At 45.8% G+C, this 22,906-nt stretch overlaps 1 protein-coding gene across 1 annotated transcript; it reads right to left on the reverse strand.

Moving 5' to 3' along the window:
• Positions 1 to 1,368: 1,368 nt before the first annotated feature.
• GCH1 (GTP cyclohydrolase 1) lies at positions 1,369 to 22,543 on the reverse strand. The gene is made up of 6 exons (XM_061998114.1): positions 22,231 to 22,543; positions 10,700 to 10,809; positions 8,342 to 8,397; positions 5,402 to 5,433; positions 4,414 to 4,498; positions 1,369 to 3,695 (listed from the first exon to the last, which is right to left on the reverse strand). Exons 1-6 carry the CDS (start codon positions 22,541 to 22,543, stop codon positions 3,569 to 3,571), a joined length of 723 nt encoding a protein of 240 aa, XP_061854098.1. The 3' UTR covers positions 1,369 to 3,568.
• Between the last annotated feature and the right edge of the window lie 363 nt (positions 22,544 to 22,906).

Raw genomic sequence — 22,906 nt, forward strand, 5'->3', positions numbered from 1 at the left:
TCTACAGGTTTGGTTCCTGTTGCTCCCTTCTGGGTTTTTCTGCTGTAAACACTTTCAAGTTGAACATTTTTTACCCAAACGAAAACAGATTTTCCCAGAGTCACAAAACCAAGGAGGCTCCTTTCCAATCCCACAGCTAAAAAAAAAAAACCCCAGCCAAAAAGAGGCATGGAAGAGAAAAAAAACCTTGCACAAGTGCCTGTTTTGACAAACAGGCTGTTTCCTACCACACTCACCAGCTTTCATACACAACCGTGAGAAAGACAGAAGTAACTCAGCTTCAGGACACAGACAGCTCTTGACAAGGTTCCTGGGCTTTCCCAGGAGGGTTATTTCCAAACACGACAGCCCTTTTGGCCAAAAAAACAAACACAAAGGGCTGGAGGGGGCTTTTGTTTGTTACTCCTTCTCCATCTGTGACAACCACAGTGTTCCCCCGCAAAGCCACGCTGTCCCAACCCATTCCCCATCCCTGCCTGCTGCCCAAAAACCTCTCTGGGTGCCTTCTCTCCCCCAGCCTTGCTTTTATCTTCTCCTTCAGCACAGAGAAGTAGATAAGAGACATAAGCTGAGATGGTTTTGGTTGGGGATGACAGGGATAGGAGGGGACTTCCCCAGAGCAGGCACCAGAGCCCACCTTCTGGTGACCCAAGAAGTGACAGGGTGGCTGCACACCATTCATGGGCCACATGCAGCCCACACTGACCTGTGTCTGTCTGCACTGCCCCTGGGCAAAGCTTTGGCCACAGCCCTCCTCAGCAACCTGTACATCTGGAGTGTTTTGCCCTGAATCTCAGCAATACCTGCACCCTGAGAGGCTCGGGGACAGCACAAGTGGCTCAAAGGAGGAACAGTGGTGCTGAGCTCAGTGCTATACGGGGTACACAGCAACGGGTGGCCCAACCAAGACTTCAGCTCCAAGGTCTCCTCTTTCCTGCATCACATCTGCTGCTTACATCTATTTTTTCATGCAATTTGAAAACTGGGCCAGGAACCAGTTTTATTTCCTCAGTAAAGGGCGATAAGGCAGCCAGCACAGCTTCAGAAATGCACAAGGGGACTACAAGCTCACAGGATGCTCCAGAACAGCCTCTGCCTCCCCCTTGCCCTGTCCCAGCTTAGGTGCTGTAGAGTCTGGCACCAAGGGCTATTAAGAAGGTGACACCCAAATTTAGGGGTTGTTTTTTTGTTGTCCAGTCAACAAACAAAGCCAACAGCAACTGCTGTCCTGGAAGAGTAACCCAACATCTCATCCCAGGCAGAAACAACCCCCACTCAAGAAGACAGAGCTTGTGGCACTTCCCTGTGCAATGCCATCACCACCATGTCACCAGGGACACGACCGCTCCAAAGGATAATACTGTGCTTTAATGTTTCAGAGACACCAGACTCACATGGTACAACAGTGGGCTGTACATGCTATATAGCTACACACAAGGTGTAGTTCAAGCTTGTGTATATGAACAATACTAATGTTCCAAAATATGCACCAAGCTTTACAACAACAAAGATGTGAACAAAATCCAAGGCCACAAGTAGAGAGAGGTATGCTTTAAGGACTACAGGTCACAGGGAAATAAAAAACAGCAGTGGTGCAACATGAACTTTATCCTGAAGAGAGATAAGTGGTTCAAACACAACCTTTTCTTTACCTCAGGAACAAAAGACTGGGTTACAGCAACTTCATTTCCAAACCAAAGCAAGCAACAAAAAACAAACACACTCGTTTATGCCCCTTTGGTCCTCAGATTCCCCTTCCAGTTGCTGAGCTAAAAAAGAGCTTTACTCTGAACTTCAGGCAAGAAAGATTTAAGGCTCTTCAGAGGGATATGTGAACCATACACTGAAACCAAGTGACAATACTGAAGTGGCAAAGTCTGCTCTCAGTTGTTTTAGGAAAGCAAAGGCCATAGTGCTAGTGTACTTCATAAATGTGCAACACCCAGCTTGTTCAAGCTGCCAAACACTGCTAGAGCACCTAACTCCACAGAACCCAGGAGAGAGGAGACTGTAAAAGATATTTCCAATAATGCTGTGAAAGTCGGCAAGGTGAAATTAAGTGTAATTAAACACCATCAGGTTGTCCTTGAAAATTCTTTAGGCCCAATGAAAACTGGACTGGACATAATCCTCACTTCATTTCCAAGGCTGGTTGAAGCAAAGGACAGGAATGCTGGTGAGATGGGGCTTGAGTTCCTGAGACCAGGAACTGCCTTTAGGTTGTCACACAGAACATCTTGGGTTCATATTCAACAAAGCAGACAGAGCTATGGGAACCTGCACTGTGAGCATCCCGCATGGTGAGGTTTAAGTTTTGCCTCCTGTGCTTGGTTTGAGAAGGGTGGTTTGCATTTGTGCCTCATGTTTTCCCAACTCAGTTACAAAACACCCATTAAAATGGTAACAAAGCAGAAGTTCAGCCAAGCCCAGCTGACTGAAGCTTTGAACAATACTGCCACATACAGATGTTGCCACATACAGAGAAAAATGAGGTTTAATTGATTGTGATGGCCCTGGAAATGCTTTTCTCAATTGCTCTTATGCAATAAGTTGTTGTCATTTCAGGTTACTTTGTCCTGGAATGACCTGCTGTCGGGCAGGTGAGGTACAACATGATTTCAGTGCTCACCTTAGGTCCAGCATTTATGAGATCTAACTCGTGACATACTCAAAAAAAACTCTTCATTTTCAGATTATCAGACTTAGATTTACCTTCTCCAACCCACAAGAAGGAAAGCTCAAAGACATAAATGTCATTAAAAACCTCTTTGGATAATCTTAGCACTTTGCAGACAGACTCTGGGTTTTTTTTTTTCCTCCCCTCTGTTAAAGTTTGCTTAAAAATAGTAAGAAACTGACAGTTAAAGCAGTCAGACATCCTGAGGCACAGAGAAGAAGGTGCATAAAACCCTTTATATTGAGATAAGACTGTGCCCCAAAATAATTTAGAGGTTCACTCCCTGCGTGTCAAGAGGCTAGGAAAAGTGTGGTTCAGATTTCCCAAAACACACACACACACACAGAAGAAAAAGGAGGGTTAAATACTAGCAAGAATATAAAACACCACCAGAGGTAACACCTCAAAGAGGTATAACATACACATCCAGATATTGAAACAGCCACTGCATGACTCAATAAAATACAGTCAGAGATCATTCAGGACCATCCTTTTCAGCAGTTACAGTAATTGCAGCAGAAGTGGTCCTGCCAGGATCCACAGCCTTCCAGTAGCTTCCTCTGTATTTATTCTAATCCACACAACTACTTCAGAAATATCCATTTCACTCCCCTGCCTCACTTTTCTCCTCTAACAGCAAGACATTCTGCATTGTGAATGGTAAAAAACATTCCCAGCCTCTATTCAGAGCATGCAATTCTGTGATGTCAGCACCAGTGGAAGCCCAGGAGGAGCCCACCTCATGGTTTACATTTTCCATTTGCCATCAGGAGTCCTTTACTGCACAAAAACTACGACAACACAGCAATTTAAAAGTCAGGAACAAGTAAGAACAGACAGTGACACCGGACAGAACAATCTCCAGAGTGCTTTTAGAGAACAACAACAGTTTCAGCTCCTGATGAGGGTCAGGAATTCCTCCCGGGTCTTGGGATCTTCCCGGAACACCCCCAGCATTGTACTGGTCACTGTTTTACTGTTCATTTTCTGTACCCCACGCATGACCATGCACATATGCCTAGAAGAGATGAGAGGGGAGTCAATAGATCAGGCATCCTCAAAAGAAAGTTGTCCCACAGAGGGATGTTTCTTACAAGGTTAAATTTGGGGGAATCATAGAATCATGGAATCTTTTTGGTTGGAGAAGACCTTTGAGCTCCTGGAGTCCAACCCCTCCCCTCACCCTGCCCAGCCCACCACTAACCCATGGGCCTCAGCACCTCAGCTCCATGGCTGTGCAATAGCTCCAGGGATGGGGACTCCCCCAGCTCCCTGGGCAGCCTGGCACAGGGGCTGACAACCCTCTCAGGGAAAAAACTCTTCTTCAGCTCCAATCTAAACCTCTCCTGGAGCAACTTGGGGCCATTTCCTCTTGTCCTATCACTCATCAGTGGAGGGAAGTGACCGATCTCCACCTCACCACAGCCTCCTGTCAGGGAGTTGCAGAGAGTGCTCATGTTTCCCCTCAGCCTCCTCTTCTCCAGGCTGAACACCTCCAGCTCCCTCAGCTGCTCCTCAGACTTGTTCTCCAGCCCCTTCCCCAGCTTCATTCAGAAGTGACAAAGCCTCCCAAACCCACACGGACACATTCCTGAGTGACTTGATCTAGGCAGACTTGCTTGAGCAGTGGGGTTGGACTGGATTTTCAGAGGTCCCTTCCAACCCCTCCCATTCTGTGACTGTGTGGAGTCCCATGCAGCCCATACCCCACTCAAATTGTGCAGAGAGTAACTTACGTGGCCTCAACGACCACCCCGACTCCAGCGGGCTGTAAGGCCTCCGTGATGGCTATTGCGATTTGTTTGGTAAGGCGCTCCTGGACTGAGAGAACAGCAGGAGGTTAAATCAGACTGGCATCAACACCCCACTGCTATCTGGCAGACTGCTCCCCACCACACACAGACACACAAGTACTGCTCTTGCTAGGGAAACTTTATGAGTACCCAATCCTATCTTTGTGCCTTGGCACAGACCTTTTATTCGCTTCTTTATGCTGGGAGTCATTTTTTGTTGCAGCTTTGCAGGTGTTGTAACAGCTCTTACATTTCCCTATGATGCAGTTTTCCAGCTTCTCTACTTTCTTTCAGGTTTTGTGTGTTTGTTCACTGACTTTACTGCTGCATTATTCCTTTCCTACATGAAATTCCTCTTTAAGGAAAAGAAATGGAGATTAAAACCCAAGCAAACTAAGAGAGGCTGTTGTCCTGCAAAGCTTTACTTCCTGCATCTCTAGAACCAGGCTGACACCTAATGCTCACTAAGGCTTCTGTCAGCAAGGAGAGGCCAAATTTAAGTGCAGGACAAGGAGAGCAGGCTGAGACCAGTCCAAGGCCTCAGCTCCTGCACTTCTCAGGGGCAGTAGGCAGGCAAGTCCACCACGTGGCAGCTCTGACATCACTTCCTCAGACAAGAATTCTTGAAGGCATCTCTCCAAACACCTGTAGGAAAGTTCATCTTCAGCAGCATCCAACTAGTTTAATTGTCCCTGTCAGCTGTATCTTGCAGCACACTTTTCCTCCAAAATTACCCACATCTACTTTCATAGGCAGCCTTTACCCTTCACTGGGAATGCAGAAGCTAAGTAAGGTAACAGAGGAGAACCTGCTCAGAAAAGTGGTTTTCATCACACTAAAATTTGCACAGCTATAGCTCACCCAGTTACCAGTTCCCTGAGCTGGACAGCAAAGCAACACACACAACAAAACCAAAAATTCATCTGTTTACCTTGTAATCTTCTACTGTATATTTCCACAATCCTAAAGGACAAAAGGAAAAAGACAGTGTTATAGTTCCTTCCAGCTGATCATTGTCTCATCTGCACAATTAACTTGACCCTATCAAACAAGACCACAATACAGATCCACATCCTTCCTGGAGATCATGCTGCTGCCTGGCCTCTGGCTGGCACTGCCCAGGGACTTCTCATGGCACCTCAGCGTGTTTAGTGATGGGTCCCCCCTATCTGCCACCCTAGAGACTATTTGAGGGGCAAATCTATCACGATTTCTCTGAGCTTCTTCTGTTGGCCATTACTTTTGTACTATTTGTACCATCACACATCTGCATCACACAGTTGCAAGGGGATCCCTGCCTACAAATAGCCCCTTGGGCTGAAGCCTGACTACCTCCTTTTGCTTCAATCTAAACCAAATGCTGTTTTAAGGACAATTCAGATGTTTGGATTCCCAGAAGACTACTGAAATTAAGCAAGAGATGTTTTAAATTCTTGCATTTAACCACAAGTTTCACTGAAAACAATGGGATAGAATTGGTTTTATTTAAAACAGATATCCTCCACCCATGTACCACACATTTCAATGCAGGGATCACCCTAATGCTGCCCTCAAACACGACTTGAAATTTAAGCCATTTGTGGGGCAATGCCAGTGAGGCCACCATCACTTATCATTGTAGTGCTACAATCCACACATTTAAGAAAAGTCTTAGAGCTGCTCTGTAACTCATTGGATTGTTCACACCGACCTCATATGCTTAATTACATGTCAAGTGGCCATGTATAGAAAGCTTCAAGATCCATCTGGTCAGACTAGACAAAAAGCAGACACTGCCTGGCAGCCTGAGGCGCTAGCTACAAGAAACATTTCTGACAATGAGACTTGCCTGCTGTTTTGGAGAGAGAACTATAGGCAGAAACTCCCCTCCTGAAATGAAATGGTTGTGTTATAACTATTCTAAGCAAAGCAACATAATATTTAGATTCAATATATGAATAGGAATCAAGCTGATGTTCAGATATTTTTACACTGGTGTTGCATATAACAAGTCCTATAATGCATGTTTGTGCAAAAACAGTTGTTTGCAGTAGCATTTTGAAACCTAAGCTTCAAACCCAAAGGAAGATGTTTGCTTACTGAATACAGGTCATCCACAGCTACAGAAACTCACCACATTGCACTAATCCTATTACAAAAGATTAGGCCTCTGGTGCCAAGGGCCTCACAAATCTTTGGTTGAACACTGGTTGCATTATATAGGGCACGAAGGGGAAGCACTATTTGGCCCACCAATCTCTTTGTGGTAAGCACTCAAAAGCAAGTGAGGACTGAGAACATTTTGTTACACAAGTATCTAATCTGTTCATTATTGTGAGGCAAAATTGACTCTTTCCTGCAGAGCACAGGAAGCCTTGCACATATTCACAGGTGTTTCTATTCCAAGAATAAATAGTAGGAAAATGGTACACTTCTGGCACCATGTTGCCAATTGCACTCAGAATCACCAGTGACAGTTTTGAGCTCCTTTTCATATCTGCAGCTCAGAGTTAACTAGAGAGCAGAGCAATCACATCTTTCAAATGTGATCCTTAGTGCTGCATTCAAGCCCTGCAGAAGGGAAACCAAGTGCCAAAGACAGTCTCTTCAGGAAGGATGTAAGAGATCCAGCTACACAAGTGCCAGTCACCACACAACAAGCCAAGAACAGACAACCCCAAGCATCAGCAGCTGCAAGAGGCAAAGTCTTTGGTCTAGAAACTGCAGTGCTGGCAGCTCAGAACCTCATTGTACCACTTCAGCAGTCAGGTACAGTCACACAAAACATGCAGGAAAAAACATTAAACATTGAACTGGCTGTTTCAGCCCTTTCATCAGAGCAAAATCTGCTCCTATACAAGACATGAAGATGTAACATGTGGTTACATTAACAAAGATGTGACTTCCAAGGGCTCTTCCACTTCCAAATCAACGTGACTGTTGTGCAAGCACAGCCCAGAGAAGAGCTGACTGACTTTAAAGCATGTTAGTGTCATTTCCTACACACCTTGCCCGCTAAGAAAACCCAGCAGGCACACAGATTTACGAGGCTAATTCTCATTAGTATTATTGGAACTAGGGGAAGATTAACTGACATATCAGGGAAAGGATAAGCCAAACCTACATGGTCCCTCTGAACTACAGCCAATGTTTCAGATTTGTTTCTCAAGACAGACCCTTCCACTCCGTTCCTCAATAATCTGCTTTTCAAAGGGCTCTACCATCCTCTTCCTCACCAGAACCACAAAGTGTCATTTCATAACAAGACTCAGTACAACAACTAATCCAAGGGCACTTGCTGAGGAAAAAAGCTATTTCATACAATACATGGATTTCCTCAATTGTATTATAATTGCTTTGTTCCTTAGGCTGAACCTTACCTATAAAACCTACCCCAGGGCTCTCTCAGCAGGAGGGAAAGGAAGTAATGCCACATTCATCTGAAGAGTCAGCTAACAGACGAAAGCTTTAATTCAATTTCTAGAATGTGCTCATTTGCAGTCTGGAAGTTTTGGATTTTTGTTCTTATTAGTAGATAAACACACAAGTAGTAAATAGCTAGAGAACCCCACTGGTTTTTGTGGCCTCAGAACATGAGTAAATTCCCTGTTGTTCCTGTTTCTGTGCTCCCTGCAGACACCAATGCTTTGGCTGAACGTACAAAACCCATTATGGCTCTACTACAGGCAACTGGTGTGAATCACCACAGAGCCCTCAGACTTATCTATCCTCTCCACAAAAAACATAACACTGAGGATTGGCCTGAATCCAAATCCAGCACACGAAGTGGGCTGAGCTTGAGAGGGGAACCAGATTAGAAAGATTAGCACAGTTAGCACAGCTTGGAATCCTTTTTACAAATTAGCATCACTTTCATTACATTAACACTTACCTAGCAAGCTTGCTGAGGCCAAGGACTTGTTTATTAGGAAGATAGCCAATATGTACCTAGATAGAGGAAAAAAAGCCATTAACAGAAGCAAAACCACAGTTCCAAATGCCTACGAAACTCATGCATAGCTAATAAGATGTGTGTCTGCTCCAGAACTAACTCTGGAACAGCCCAGAGGTCTTAGCACGTGGGAGGAACATGTCACCATGCAAGCCTGAAACACTGTGGTGCTAACAGAGATGGTGAATGCCTGGTGAGGTCAGTGTCCTGGTGAAGAACTGGGAAGTTTTCTGAAGGGGAGAAAAATCACAACTCTTCGAGAGTCAAGGCTTATGTTCCAAGTCTCAGGAATGCTACAGAGTACTACTACCTTTGGCTACAAAAAGCAATCTGTTACTCGGCACAGCACTATTTGTCTAAAATAAACACCCTTTTCTTTCAAGGCCTGAAGGAGCAGGAGGGGAGAGGGATTCTTAATTCCAGTGACATTTCTGATGGAAAGAGATACTTAGTCACCAAAAATCAGGCTGCACTTACTGATTTTAACTTGTTTTTTTCTGCTTTGGTAGTATCATAGATCATCATGATTAAGTCAAGTTCCATTCTGCTCGAATATGGATTTGCTGAACACTCACACTGAACACGTCGTTGGAATATGTTCTTTAGAAAAGTGCTCAGACAAGAAGGTTGGGGAAAGGCACTAGGATTCTTTTTTAAAAAAAGCAACAGAGGCTACTGAATTCAAGTAGATTTGTAGTTATAACAGATAAGCCAGCACTTGTGTCACTGTATCAGAGACTTGAAAAATTAGCCAGGATACAGTAGGGGGGTGTTGGTGTAGGATTCTGTTTTAGTGCTTTGCTTAGAGGCCCCATCTCAGGATCCTGTAGTGCTGTACCTGCAGTTAGAGGTACCAGAGTGCATCTAATTACCTGGCTAACTTGCTCACTCCTATCCCTTCTGTTGGGTAATATACCCACTGACACCTGGAAAGACACGAAACATTTTGGACAAGGTGAGAGACATAACTTAGAAATAAGCATCAAATCCTGTTCCTCACAAGAGTATTTTCAGGGAAGTCCTTAAACTCAGTTAAGATGGACCTGCAAATACAAGACCTGCTGGTCAGACTCGCAGTCTGTTTGATGTACCCAACTGGAGAATGGTTAGTCCAAGAATATTTAGAGGCATACCAAGGCATTCAGCAAACCATTATAGGAGCAGGACTCTCGGTGTTTGTGAGAGGACTTCTCCAAAGCACACAGGCTAAACAGCTAGATGTAAAAAGAATGCATATATTGCCACAGGAGTAAGGAAGAGCATGTGCACAGTGCATAGCCAAGAAAAACAGGCATAATGAGAAGTCTGCACAGAAAAAGAAACTACCCTGTTTTCCAGTATAAAATACTAACAGTAAGAAAAGAAAGCAGATGACATTGAGTTGACTCAACTACATCACAGAACCATGGAACTGTAAGGTTTGGAAGGGACCTCAAAAGACCATCCAGTTCAATCCCCCTGCCAGAGCAAGGCCACCTAGAGTAGGTTGGGTATTTTATTTTGGGGAGATAGTTTAACTTGGAACATATGTAGTACTGATGGAATTTTATAGCCACCAAAAGCACTTGCTACCCTCTGGCCTACAAGTACTTCACAATAGAACAGATGGGGGTCAGAATAAGCTCTCTCTTCCTGTGCTGACATGAGAGTGAAGAGGTCAAGATCTGCAGAAGGGACCACCCACTCTGAACTCTTCACCATGTTTACAGTGGTTAACTTGAGAACATTCATTTTGTTAAAGCTGTCACCACAGTTTCACCAGCCTCTGAAACACCAGCCCCTTTCATGGGAGTCCCAACCTAAGCAGTCTCCTGCTAGCCAACTTTGACCACTCTCTCCCTGACTGAGTCTGCTTATTTAAGCCAGGACTGCTAATCAGAAGTTTGTTCCACTCGTGGCAGGTTCCCAAGATGAATGTGCACCAGAAAGCTCTGAGCCAGAGGCTAAATCCGTGACAGAGTCAGTGTGCAGGGTGAGCTGGTTTAATATCAAGATGTCTGCCCTCAAGGCTTGCTGCTGCTTCACGAAGCAGAGCTTTGATATGAAACGTCAGAAACCATTAGATTACTTAAAGCAGGAAAGGTTGAGCATACTATTTTAGGAGCTTAAATCCAAATAAAACTCATATTAAGAAAGTCTTCCTTATTTGTATTCTGAAGATTAACTTCTAGCATCATAGCCGTAAGCAGTAAATACTTATAGCTTTAAAAGCTTTGTAGTTACAGTTACAAAGTCTTTTGCATGTACTTTAGGCCTTTTATCGTGTATTCCCACATTTGTTTTGTGAGGAAGAGTTACCTTTCCAACAAACGGAACGAGGTGATGTTCACACAATGAGAACATGTCTATGTCCTTCACAATTACCATCTCATCATGATCTTCATCAAAGATGGCGTCATTCAGAACATCTGAAATTAAACATTCGTGTTAAAATCAGTGCACAAGCGTGGAAGGATCTTCCAGGTAGTTAGAAAAACAAAAAGCTTGTCACAAGCACATAATGCTCTCAGAAGTCGTGGGAGACGAGTAAGGAGCAACATCACAAGTACACTTTGGTTTGCATATGGTCACAGCTCCCACAGCCTTGTGTCAGACTGCCTATGTGCTACACCAAAAGTCACTCTGCAGTAGTTTAAGTTACAGTTTGAGCCAAGGTTAACGTGAGTCTAGATGTTGCAGAATTACTGACATCTTCAGAGCCATTAAGATTGCAGCCAGTGCTGAGGAGGAGTGCACATCTCCAAGTGGGCTTCCATTTGTGCTTTCACATCCCACAAGCAAAGCTGAGCCTGAGGTTTGAAAAAAGCTAAGCAGTTTCTTCAAACCTTTCAACACCTTCAAGGAGGCTTCGCATGCAAATAAGATTTCATGCTGAAGCTCGGCAGCCAGCAGCTGTTTAGGCATAGACAAAAGCCAAAGAAACAGATCTGTACCCACAGATCAGAGAGAGATTTGCTGTCCTGAATTGAAAGCACGCCTAATTCTGCACCTCAAAATTAAAGGAGAATTGAGGTGGAGAAACCCACAAAGACAGAAGGAAGAAGAGACAGCTCAGTCAGAAAAGGAATAGATATGATGACACTTTGCTAGTCCCAGAGCTCAGCAGAGCAGATCCTCAGATGATTTTCCACATTTAGGAGTCCCCTGACAAGTCCCCAGGTAATCCCAACGCAGGTTACAGCCGATCACTGCAGCCTCCACAAAGACTGTAGGCAGCTGGACTACACCTGGGGAGTTTAAAAGTAGACTAGCCTCAAGTTTAGAGAGAAAAGCTATATAGAAGAGAGAGATTAAAGTGAGAGAACAGTCAGAGAGAACTAGCTGTACAGAAGGGCTGATAATCAGACCAAAGAACTCTAACAAGTTAGCTTGAAGCCACACTGACTACTTCCAGGACCCAGTGGGCAGAAAGGGGATCCAGGGTGCTCAGGGACCGCACTGCTTCATCCCCGGCGCAGCTTAGCACCCGCAGTGGCAATTACACAAATCTAATAGCTGTGTCTGCTCTACTCGCCTTTGTGCCTTGCCCTGACGTGCACGTACACCTAATGGCCACCATCTGTTGTCGATAACGTATCATCATCGCTGAGCATTTTAATTTCCTGCTTGCTATCAGCACCACACAGGTAACCCTGGAAACTGTGCGCAAGATGTTCTGCCTGAGACGCATGTCCTTGCCTGGGAATGGCTGGCAAGACAGCCAGGCTGAGCCCCAGAGGGCTTTTGATCAGGTCAGAGAGCAGGAGTAGGGGGCACGAAAGAGGCCAGGAAACAACTCGGTAAAGGCACATGATTTTGTTCTTCAAATTGCAGAGCCTAGTTTACACCAAACACTGCTGGACAGGATTTTGATTATTACGTGAGGAGCACCATGCAGTTGTGTAAATACTAATTCAGACAGGAGTAGTCAGGATATAGAACAGAGTGGGCTCAGAAGAGAAGGAAAAGGAGCCAGAGCAGCTGTCTGGGTTCTTAGCTCCCTCCCGCCGCACTCCTCAGACATGCTACTTCTACAGCAGAAAGGCAAACAGTGGCTTCAAACAAAATCTGCTACTACAGCCAGAGTTATTAAACTAAAAGCCAAACGGATCCATGAAGCATCTCCTGCTGCTGTTATTAGACCAGCAGCTTGTCTCACCTGAGCCTTGCCAGGAGCGTATGGGAGCCCGATGTCAGATATGGATTTGCGTCAGCGCGCTCCCAGAGCAGGCTGCTCACAACAACCCAAAAGAGCCACCTCATTAAATCATGGTGCTGTGTGACGCAGCACAGGGCCTCAAACAGAAGGCACTTGAGCCATCAAGTCTCATGCATGTGGATGGATATGCATATGCACAATTATTCATGTAAATATATACTAGGAGATCCTTGCAAACTTCATCTAAGGACACCAAGTGTATTCCTGGAATGCTGAAGAGCTGCACTGTATCAGAGAGTCAGCTCTTAGCCCTGTTTTAAAGCTGGGGGGAAAAGAAGGTTAAATGACCTGTGAAGTACCACCCAGGCAACTTCAGGAGAAAAAAAGCATCCTTCTGGAAGCTAAAGCAACCAAACAGGAACAGAAATCCATCCCTCTTGCATATCCACTCTTGGGCTGCAGCGCAGAGTCAAAGCAGTTGGGACAGTTCCCCCTCACAGGCAAGGGAGTTTGAGGTGTGTAAGCAAACAGATCCACACATCAAGACCATATAACCACCGAGCAGGGGGATGCTTCATGATTCCCATTTGTACAATGGGACAATTTGTACAAATTGTCTTGCCAATTTTGCACTACAGATTTATTTAATATTAGCAGCAAATTGCAGCCAGATCCCAGACAATGCCTGCTCAGCTGCACCACCCCTGCAGCTATGCCTGCAGCAAGGTGTGCTGCTTTTAAGTCAGCACCAGTCACTTCTTGAAAGGGAGGGCCAGAGCCCTTAAAGGAAGATGCCAGGTGACTGTTAGCCCCTCCAGTAACTCCTTCACAACTGCCAGATGATACAGGGACACAAAACTAAAGGAAAACATGAGACTGAAGGCTACTAACTCAGTAAATGGCCATGGTGTTGAGCACCCCAGTCCCTGTTGCTCACACCTCACAAACATGTTGTCCTGAAAATAAGCATAGCTTGAAGCCTGTCTATAGCTCTCTCTGCAATCAAAGCCTTGTGTCGACAAAACGAGAGTTAGGCAAGAGTAGCTGTGACAAGATCCTGTGCTATGTCCCACCATAGCACTTGTTTTCATGTATTCCACAGGAGAGACTTGTTTGGCAGAGACTCAAACACTTTGTGCAGGGAGGCAATACCCTTTTGTCTAACTTTATCTGCCTTCTATATATTTTTTAAGTCTTTCAATTTACAACAGCAAACATGTGAGCAACAAGCTCAGCCTGCATGCTGCAGCACATGTTTAGAACTTAAGAGCTGAAAGGACAGAAGGGGTAATAGGGCCTCAAATTAACCAAGCCAGAAGCAAAGCTGTGGACAAATTGATGCCTCTCTTCCCATTCTTTCATTCTACTTCCTAGCCCATAGTGCCACTACTTCCCAGTGCCTGTTACACTAGCTTGATTTCGGTTTCCTCATTTGGAGACTGCAAAACATTCACTCTTGCTGCTCAGTGCAAGATCCAGAAGGCACGTTGTCCCTCCCCAGGCACAACCTGGCTCACATAAAGTGGCTATTACACTGGCTGTGTCTCCCATCTCTAATACTCAGCTGCTCTTCTAATGCTACTGCATCTTTTCCATCCCTTCCTCCTGTGGCAACAGGACCTTCAAAGCAAAAGTGTAGAAGTCATGGTGCTTTATAGAGAAAGGTGGCTAAAAGTAAATACTGTTAGCTTGGTTTTCTGACAAAGAAAGGCACCTGCAGCTCAGATGGGCTCCTCCTCAACAGGCTAGTTTCCTTAATACAAAAAGGAAAGTCTTCTCAAATGAAGCAACACTTTTATTCCCTCCAAGTACCACCTACATAATTATCCACATCAGCAGGACAGGACTAGAGTCTTCTCTGCTAGCAAGGCAATAGGCACGTTCATACATCATCCCGTTGCCTCTCAGCCATACCTCCCCTCACTCTGCTCTCACTAGTCACAGCTGTGCTCAAGTACTGTCACCAAACCCTGTCTCTAAGCCAAAGGAGACTGTAAATAATACCATTTTCATTTTCCACCACCCCAGAGAAGCTAATGGAATTCACTGCTTAAGTCTTTAAGCCTAGACACATCAAGTTAATGAAAAGCTAAGGTTGAAGTTAAAATATACGGCACAGAGGAGAGGAACAAGAACAAATATTCTATGTACAGTCAGGGAGCTCTCATTGCAGCTGATCCTTTTCCTTCAGACCAGAGTTCAAGTCCTGCTGTAGAAGCTTCAGTAGGCTCTTAAAACTGAACACCTCTGCTGCAAGTTAACTTCTGAAACAGAGTAGAGTTAGTTTTTTTCCCCCCTTTATCTTCAAAAGAGTTGCTAAAAGCAAAAAAATCAGAAGGGGATGAGGACAAACCGAAAAAGACCTTTTAGGATTTTGCGTCAGTGCTGTGGAAAAAGACCTGTTGCTATAGAAACTATTTGCATGGCTTTAATGTGACACAAGAAAGCAAAAGCACCTCTGGCAACCAAAGAAGGTAGAGCCCACCTGGCAGCTGGCTCAGTAGGTGAAAGGAATTAAAAATGGCAGCAGTCTGCAGAGCAGCCTTGCAACAGCTTCACAGCACTTCAGATGCCCAATTTTTGCAGTCCTTGGGAGACAGAAGACTAAAATGATGTGGGTTGTTCTCATAACGAGTTAAAGCACTTCCCCATGGTGATAAGTTGCATCAGTGCTCCACTTTAGAGAAGGGTCAGACTGAGGATTGTTTGGTGCCAACAGGATGAAGGCAGTGTCAGAGGTTCCCTGACATTGTTCCTTGAGCTCATCCATCCTGGCAGAGATGTAAGCTACAAGATGTTCCTGTACCACAGCTCCAGCCTGTCCTCACTGACAGCTCCCATGCTCCCCACGGTGACCTGTAAGTCCCACGAGTTGCAGAAGGCAGCTGAGGCCATCGTAGGAATGGGTTCAGGCCAAGGGGCTGCTATTCTGTGAGGGTGGTGGAGCACATCACACCCAGCCAATGTCCACAGTTTGAACAAACTCAAGTACAGGCTGGGGTCAGGTACCTTATGCTCACTCAGGAACACAGACAGAGTGACAAAACTAGTGTCAAGGGACCTCACATGAACTAGCAACAGGTCATGGTCCAGAGGACACTCCAGAAGAGCAGTGCCATGAGAGCCAGAGACCAAAGGCTGGCCCTTCATTAAGACAGAATCAGCTGGGCTATGTTGGCAAATACTTTTGATTGTCTTTCTCGATAAGTTCTCTTCATCTGAAGACAGATGATCGAGAGAGAAGCAGCCATGATGTAAGAGCTGAATGGGTGGCAGGGAAATCAGCAGACAACAGGGTCAGAATTAAATGTGGAAGGAAATTGCTATAAAATCCTTCCAGTTGCTGCTGGGTAAGCAGTAAGAGGGAGAGTCAACATTGACATTTTTTATTTATTCATGTGATGACACCACAGATAACTACAGTTAAAGTATTCTTGACAAGAAACAAAAAAGGTATAACAGCCTTTCAGTACTAAAAAGGTACCAGGAATTTATTATGCACACAGAGAAGAGAATCAGGCTACAAAACCACTCATTCCTATGAAGAGACTTTGTACTGCTGCAGAAAGTTAATGACTTCAGGTTGCAAAGAAGGGCAGTAGTTTGAGCGTGCTATTTGCTTCAAGAATTGAAGTGCTCTAGAAAGAGGCGTAGCCTAAGGTAGCACATTACTATTTAAACAGGCTATAGAGTTCAAAAGCAGCAGAGACAATTAAATGAGCACTATGTGGTATCCCTGCCACAACATACATTCCTAACAGGAACCAAGAGAAACCACTGGCAAAAGAATTTACAAGTTTATAACTAGTATTTCTATTTCATCACTGCCACACCAAAGGACTGGAAACAGGCAATCAACTCCACACAGGAACATTTTCTGCAGAGGTAAAGCTTAATTCCTTAGCTACCAGAAGAGAGGCAAACTAGATGTAGAATTTAAGGCAATTTTCATAGAAGCAAAGGGGGAAGAACAGCGTTATTGCTCTTCCCCTAATTCTGGCCTTTATTTGTACAGATTTGTTTATTTTCCCATAGACACTTCCCATGTTGCAGTGAGACTCGAGTCTATTCATAGGAAACCAGTTATTGCAGACTCTCAGATAAAGCTAAGATTAGGTTGTAGAAGTTATCCTCTGCCAGGAGGTTTATTAATGAGGGAAAGCAAGGTTATGCTTGAGACGCTCATTAAAATGTATCAGGATTTCAATAACCATTTCAATGCCTGAAAGTCCCCTCATCCACACTTCTTCCTGCAACTGAAACAAAGGAAAAATCAAAGACAAAACACCACTTTGGAAAAGTAACATGAAGAGATTAAAAGCCTTTAACAGTGAAGATCCAAGAGGTTAAGATGCTTAACAAATTCCCAACAAAACCCCAAACAAACTCAGTATTAATGGGCAGGAGTCATCACCCTGGAAAGTCCTACAGCCCCAGTTTCCAAGCAGAAGCATCACTGCACTGAGTACCCGTTTCAGCACAGAAGGCTTCACTCATGTAGGGGAAAAGGTTGAGGAAAGAAACCCCCAAGAACCTTACTCCAAACAGCCCTGGCTCTCCCACCCTCCAGTTTGCCATAAACAAGTTATGGCCATACCACAGTAATGCTGATGTTACTAATAGTTTAGACTGCTGTCTCTCTGAGAGGCAAGAGAACTAACAGTATCTGGTTTCCAGGAAAGAATGAAGTAACTCAGCAGCTCTTAGCAAAGGGCAGTGCTGCTGATCAAACAGCCTTGTTTGTTTAAGGCACTGCCTGGCTATTTTTATGTAGCATCTCTCATCCACAGCAAACTGAGTAGGCTTGGGAAAATTCATGAGCTCCCATCATTGTTGTTATCTGTCAAAATACCAAATCCACACAAATGAGAAGATGAAGAAAAGAGTATTGAGGTCAGGTTTTTTCACCCTTTGGAAAAGGACATAAACTAATGAGAGAGGGAAAGCAAGAGACACACCGTTCAGCAGGTGTTAATCTAATGTATGACACCTAACTAGCTGCTGTTTGCTTTCAGATAAAAACTGCAAAGTGGAGTCACTTTGCTTGCAGGCAAATAAAGCACACACACAGCCTTTCAGGCCACAGAGGTTCAGGGAAGCCAAGTCATCCTCTCCCAGTATTTCTGATTTTCATTTCCTTATTAAACACGCTGAAAGTACATGCTTAAGAGCTAACGTATCTACCAGCAAAGTCTTCTAGCCTTCCTTCACCTAACAGCCACCACCAGCAAGTATGCTGCTCCAGGAACATGCTGTTTTGCTTAAAGCGCTTACAGATGATGAGAACAAGTTAACTTCCTCCTGCAGACACAGGCAGCTTGCTCAGCCCTGTGCCTAATGCTTCCTATGGGACTACACGAACAGAACCGACTCCTTTGTGACCTACCTTTTGAAGGCAGCATCATGGACACTCACTAAGTTATAGAATCAGTGTCAGGTATCGATTAGCTCTGCTTAGCAAGATTGATTCTTGAGTCTTCAGCTTTGGTTACAGGTTAGCACTGCCATCTTTTATTTCCATTTATTCACTCATTTACTGCATTTGCACACACTTGTGCTTTGTAGTACTTCTATATAGACTCAGCACCTCCGAGCATGACACTGAGATCTCTCAAAGTTTATTCTGTGTGGAGGGCAATTACCTGAGCCAACTCTAAGAAAGCTAAAGGCATCTAGCCATTAACAGTCCTGCTCACATTTGTTAGCCAAGAAGGCAGGTTACTGGTTTGCAAAGTAATTTACTCCCAGAAGCATGAGGCTGATAGATTTGACCCTGGAAAAGAAAACATATTCTTGGCTGCTCACGCAGAAGCACTGCATGACATGGAAAGGTAAAACTTTTGGTACCTTGTCTGCTCTGCCATCCTTACCAGCACATTCCCAGAGTTCTCTGGTACTGGCTGTTAGCCTACACAAGTACACAAGTGTGAACTATGAGCATTTTTTAATCTGATTTATTTGAGGTCACTGGAGGCATTCTTGCTGCTCCAATGAAAGTTTGATGACTAGTACTATGGAAGTGAGATCAATGCATTTGAATACACTTTGTTAAAGAAAGAGGTTGAGGCCTTTAGTAAAGCCAGGATTAATAAGAGAAAGATATAATCTACAAAGACAAGAGAGGGCCAGTATTAGACAATTAGCAAGTAAACTGTACTAATGGCTCTGAAATATGATACTGACCAGCTGCAGAACACCGATAGCAAAGATGAATAAGAGGCAAAACAGGAACACTGTTACTCTGCATTGTTGAAAGCAAGCAAGGAAATACACACACAGGGGAGGCAAGAAAACAGAATCAGCTTCTCACATAAATCTGAACAGGGATAGAATTTGGATGTAACCTTCCTTACAGAACTACAAGCTTAAGCTATGGAAACCACAAAAAATACAATCAAGTGTCATAGAAGCAAAGTGACATCACCCAGGAAAGAAGATGAAACGTCCAGCACACTTAACAACGCCCCAGGTGTATTATGGCCCTGGACACACAGTAACCAAAAAGACCAGGAAAACAGTTTGTTCTTATATCAATCAAGGCTCAGAGAAAAACAATATCCAATTGCCAACTCTGTCAAAACAACACATCAGATCTGCAGGTTCCCAAAGATTTATGGGTTTGTTAGCCCCACTCACACCACTTGCTCTTCTCCTTCAACACTATCACAGAGGCCAGATTGCCACAGAGCAGGTAAAGCCACCAGCACTCACTGTACTCAAAAAGCTTCCAGCAATCTGACTGCACTCAAAAGCCTTCAATGACCAGCAAGAGCAAGGTACTACTCAAATCCCCAACCTCTGAGGGCAGTGGGCAGCATTCCAGGCAGTCAGATAGCTTAGTTCTGTGACCAACCATACAACTCCCATGTTCTCACAGCAAGGGAGGCTCGAGTCAAGCACATGAAACTTCCAAGACCCCTTGCAGTGTACTTACACCTTTACATTTTCCAGCCTTCACTATATTTTGTGATTTGGAAATCAAACTCTTACATCTTTTTTTTTTTGTGCTCTTGTCTGGGAAAACTAAAATGCCACCAGAAATTAAATGCTTCCCTCCTGTCTGATACCCAAGCAGATAAACTCCAAAGCTGACTTTAAAGCCTGTAGCTGTACTAACATTCACTCTTTGGTTCATCTTGGCCACTCTTTTCTGGCTGTACAGCCTGGCAATGTTTCCTTACACTGGCAAGGACAGGCTGTGAGCTCAGCTGGAGCCAGCTCAAGACAGGTACCCACAACAACACGCCCCGCTTCTATCCCTGTGTTGTACAGTCATCATCACAGAGCTTTTACTAGAGAAATCTTCTACGAAAACATGTGACTTACAGCTGTTCTAACTTATATTCTGCCTGTTGGGGGAGTAAACTTGAACATACTCCTCAATATACATCCTGCAAATCACCACTTTAACCTCTGCTTAGCCAGACAGTTCCAACTCAGGAGCTCAGTAAGCTGCAAAACAAACCTTTTTATTGGGCTTTTGAGGGGGTTTTTTTGGCTTTTACAAGCCAGCTCCTGGTCTTGTTCACAGCCTGGCTAGGCAGATAGTTGTATTAGCACAACCAAGTGAACAGCACATCAGGATGCTGCAGCAGAGACAAATAGCAGGAGCTACAGTCTCACAGCTAGCCTTGTTCCCAAAGCCTTTGTAGTTGTTGGCTCTACATTTCACCTGCCTCAAGTGGAAGTTAATTCCATATCAACTCTCCCAGGAGTTCCTCATCCACCATTATTTTGCTGGATGCTGTGGACTTATCTTTCAGCTATAGCACTTTCTTCTGTCTGGCTAGTAAGAGCAGAAAGACCACAAGCTGGTCACTGTGCAAGAGGTGAGTAGCTGGAAAATAAAAGGTTCACCACCTGATAAAGGAAAGGATTAGCATCACAGCTTCATTTTATTTCCTAGAAAGAAAAGAAGAAGCAGCCTAAGAGAACAGCACCTAGCAGTAACACTTTCTGCTCTTGGATATCATACAGCTCTCTCAGGGGTGGATATTCAAGGGAGGGGACTATCCAGAACTACTCTGCTTTGTGAAATGTATGCAAGAGATCAGGACAGACTATTCCCATCCCAGAGAATCCACACTGGAGCAGAAAAAGGCTATTTAAAAAAACCCTTAAGAGCATGTGAGGCTCTGCATACAAACCTGTCTGCAAGATAAGAGAGGACTCAAGATAGGCAGCAACCTCATCCAGCTTCAGCACAGAAACTCATACTCAGAAACTCTCACTAAAAAAAAATCCTCCTGCTATTGACTGGCAGGATGACTGAGAGACCTCCTGCATTTTACAGCGGTAGAGACACCTGCAATCCTCAAATGAGGAAGGTTATTGCTAGTAGATAAAGGATCATTCTGCCTTGATGAAACCTCATCTCAAACACACTGTGCAGCAGGACTACAGGAAGAGAGGAATAAGGATGGTTGCTGCAGCCCAGAGCCTATTTCCAGATGTGAACCTGAAGGTCTGATTTGATCTGAAAGGCAAAACAAGCACAAAGGCAGCAATGTTGTCTGAGGGAAGCTACTACACAACATTGGCACATGAACTGGCCATGAGTAAGCTGATGCTGGAAGTTATATGCAACCTTGATTTCGGAAGAGCCCACAGTTGGGAAGTGAAAAAAAAAAGCTAAACACAAACTGCAGCTTTTCAGATGAAGCACAGTGCACTTACAGAAAGGACTCTGACGTGTTAGCAGAAGCTCCTTGATGCCAGCCATCAGCACAGTTCAGCCTTTGCAGCTGGCTGCAACACCCTGGGGTAGGCTCTGCACACCAAGGCTGTGCTCCAGAGAGCAGAACACGCTCAGCTCCTTCCTGACACTGCTCACATTCCTCATGCACTAGCAGGAACTTGCCTTTTACTGTAAGGGGGAGCACAAGGGGGAATTTCACAGCTTTTTTCACTGTTTGTACCAGGTACAGTCCTCAGTGGAAGGGCTGAGAAGAGGAAAACTGATGTAAAAACTAAATCTTCAAGCACTGGAAATTTTTACCTTGTACTGGAAACAACTTTGGGATTACTGGTGAGGAGAACTAAACCCACCCAGTTCCTCTCCTCCTGCCCTCAGGGAGGGCCCACGAGCAGCAAGCAGATAAGACACTCACCTGAGGCAGGGAAAGGAACCTGAAGTACTTTCTCTACGTCTGCATTCCCTGATGGGACCCTGAGATAGGGCAGGGATTTCCCTGAGCCTTTCCTTTCTCCTTACCTCCCTTCCTCAAGTTTCCTTCCCACCTTTGAAAAACGTCCCATGATAAAAGCATCGACAGAACGGGAACTTTCCTAAGAAAATTCAAACCGCCCGTGTCCGATAACAGGAGCCAATGTTCCTGCCCTTTCCGAACGCAGCCTCGCTCAGCTGGGGATGGAGGAAGGTAACAACAAGTTTCAGTGCCGGAGCTTGAAAAGTTTACACCAGAGGAGGGAGAGAAAAAGCACTCACTCCGTTCACCCAAACCAGAAGCACAAACCCCACGATAGAACACGGACTTTATCCCAAGGCGTTTAATAAAACCAGAAGGCGTCGGAAGGACGGGGCAGGGAGGCGCCGAGGTGCGGGTGCACCTACCGCGCAGTGCCAGCGACTGACCGACAAGGGGCACCGGGCGGGCAGCCCGTCCTCAGGGCAGCCCCGCTGCGCTCCGCGGGGTGAGAACCGCCCGCCCGCCCCGGCTGCGCTCCCTACCCGCGATGGTCTCCTGGTAGCCCTTGGTGAAGAACTGCATGGCGGTGGCCGCCCTCCAGGGCGTCTTCAGCAGCCCCTGCCGCTCGGGGTCCTCGCCCAGCGAGCGCAGGATGGTGGTGTAGGCGGACGCCAGGCTGGGCAGGCTCAGCTCGTTGTCCTCCTCGCTGCGGGGCCGCTCGCCCCACCAGCCTTCGCCGCCCAGGGGGACGTGCGGCTTCTCGGCCGCGCCCACGGCCGGGGACGCGGAGGGAGGCGGCGGCAGCGGCGGCCGCTGCTGCCGCGCGTGGCCGTTACAGCTGCGGGCCGCGTCCATGGGCCCCGCCAGCGCCCGCCGCGGCCCGTCCCGCCGCGCCCCGCCGGAGCCCTGCCCGCGCGCCGCCTCGGCCGCCCGCTTTATACCGCCCGCGCCGCCGCCATTGGCCGCCGCCGCCGCCACGTCACACGCCGCGTCGCGAGCCGGCCGCGCGCTGCCCGCCGCGGGGCGCGGGGGGACCCCGGGACCGAGCCCCGGCCGCGCAGGGAGCCCCGACCCCGCTCCCGCGCGGGGAACGGCCGCGGCGAGCCCGCGGCGAGCGGCAAGGCTGCTCCGGCGGCGGCGGGAGGGAGGGAGGGATGGATGGGCACGTCCCGTGCGGTAGCTCCGCGATGCTGCTGGAATGCCATCGTAACTGGTGCA

This window comes from Colius striatus, chromosome 6 (assembly GCF_028858725.1).
Source record: "Colius striatus isolate bColStr4 chromosome 6, bColStr4.1.hap1, whole genome shotgun sequence".
NCBI classification, from domain to species: domain Eukaryota; kingdom Metazoa; phylum Chordata; class Aves; order Coliiformes; family Coliidae; genus Colius; species Colius striatus.

Bases quoted from the DNA above. Each gene is read 5' to 3' on its own strand.
- GCH1 (XM_061998114.1), bottom strand. From the start codon at position 22,543: ATGGACGCGGCCCGCAGCTGTAACGGCCACGCGCGGCAGCAGCGGCCG. The intron at 10,810-22,230 runs GTAGGGAGCGCA...GTTTAATTTCAG, and splicing joins CTACCAGGAGACCATCGCGG to ATGTTCTGAATGACGCCATC. The intron at 3,696-4,413 runs GTAAGTTACTCT...CATCTCTTCTAG, and splicing joins GGGGTGGTCGTTGAGGCCAC to GCATATGTGCATGGTCATGC.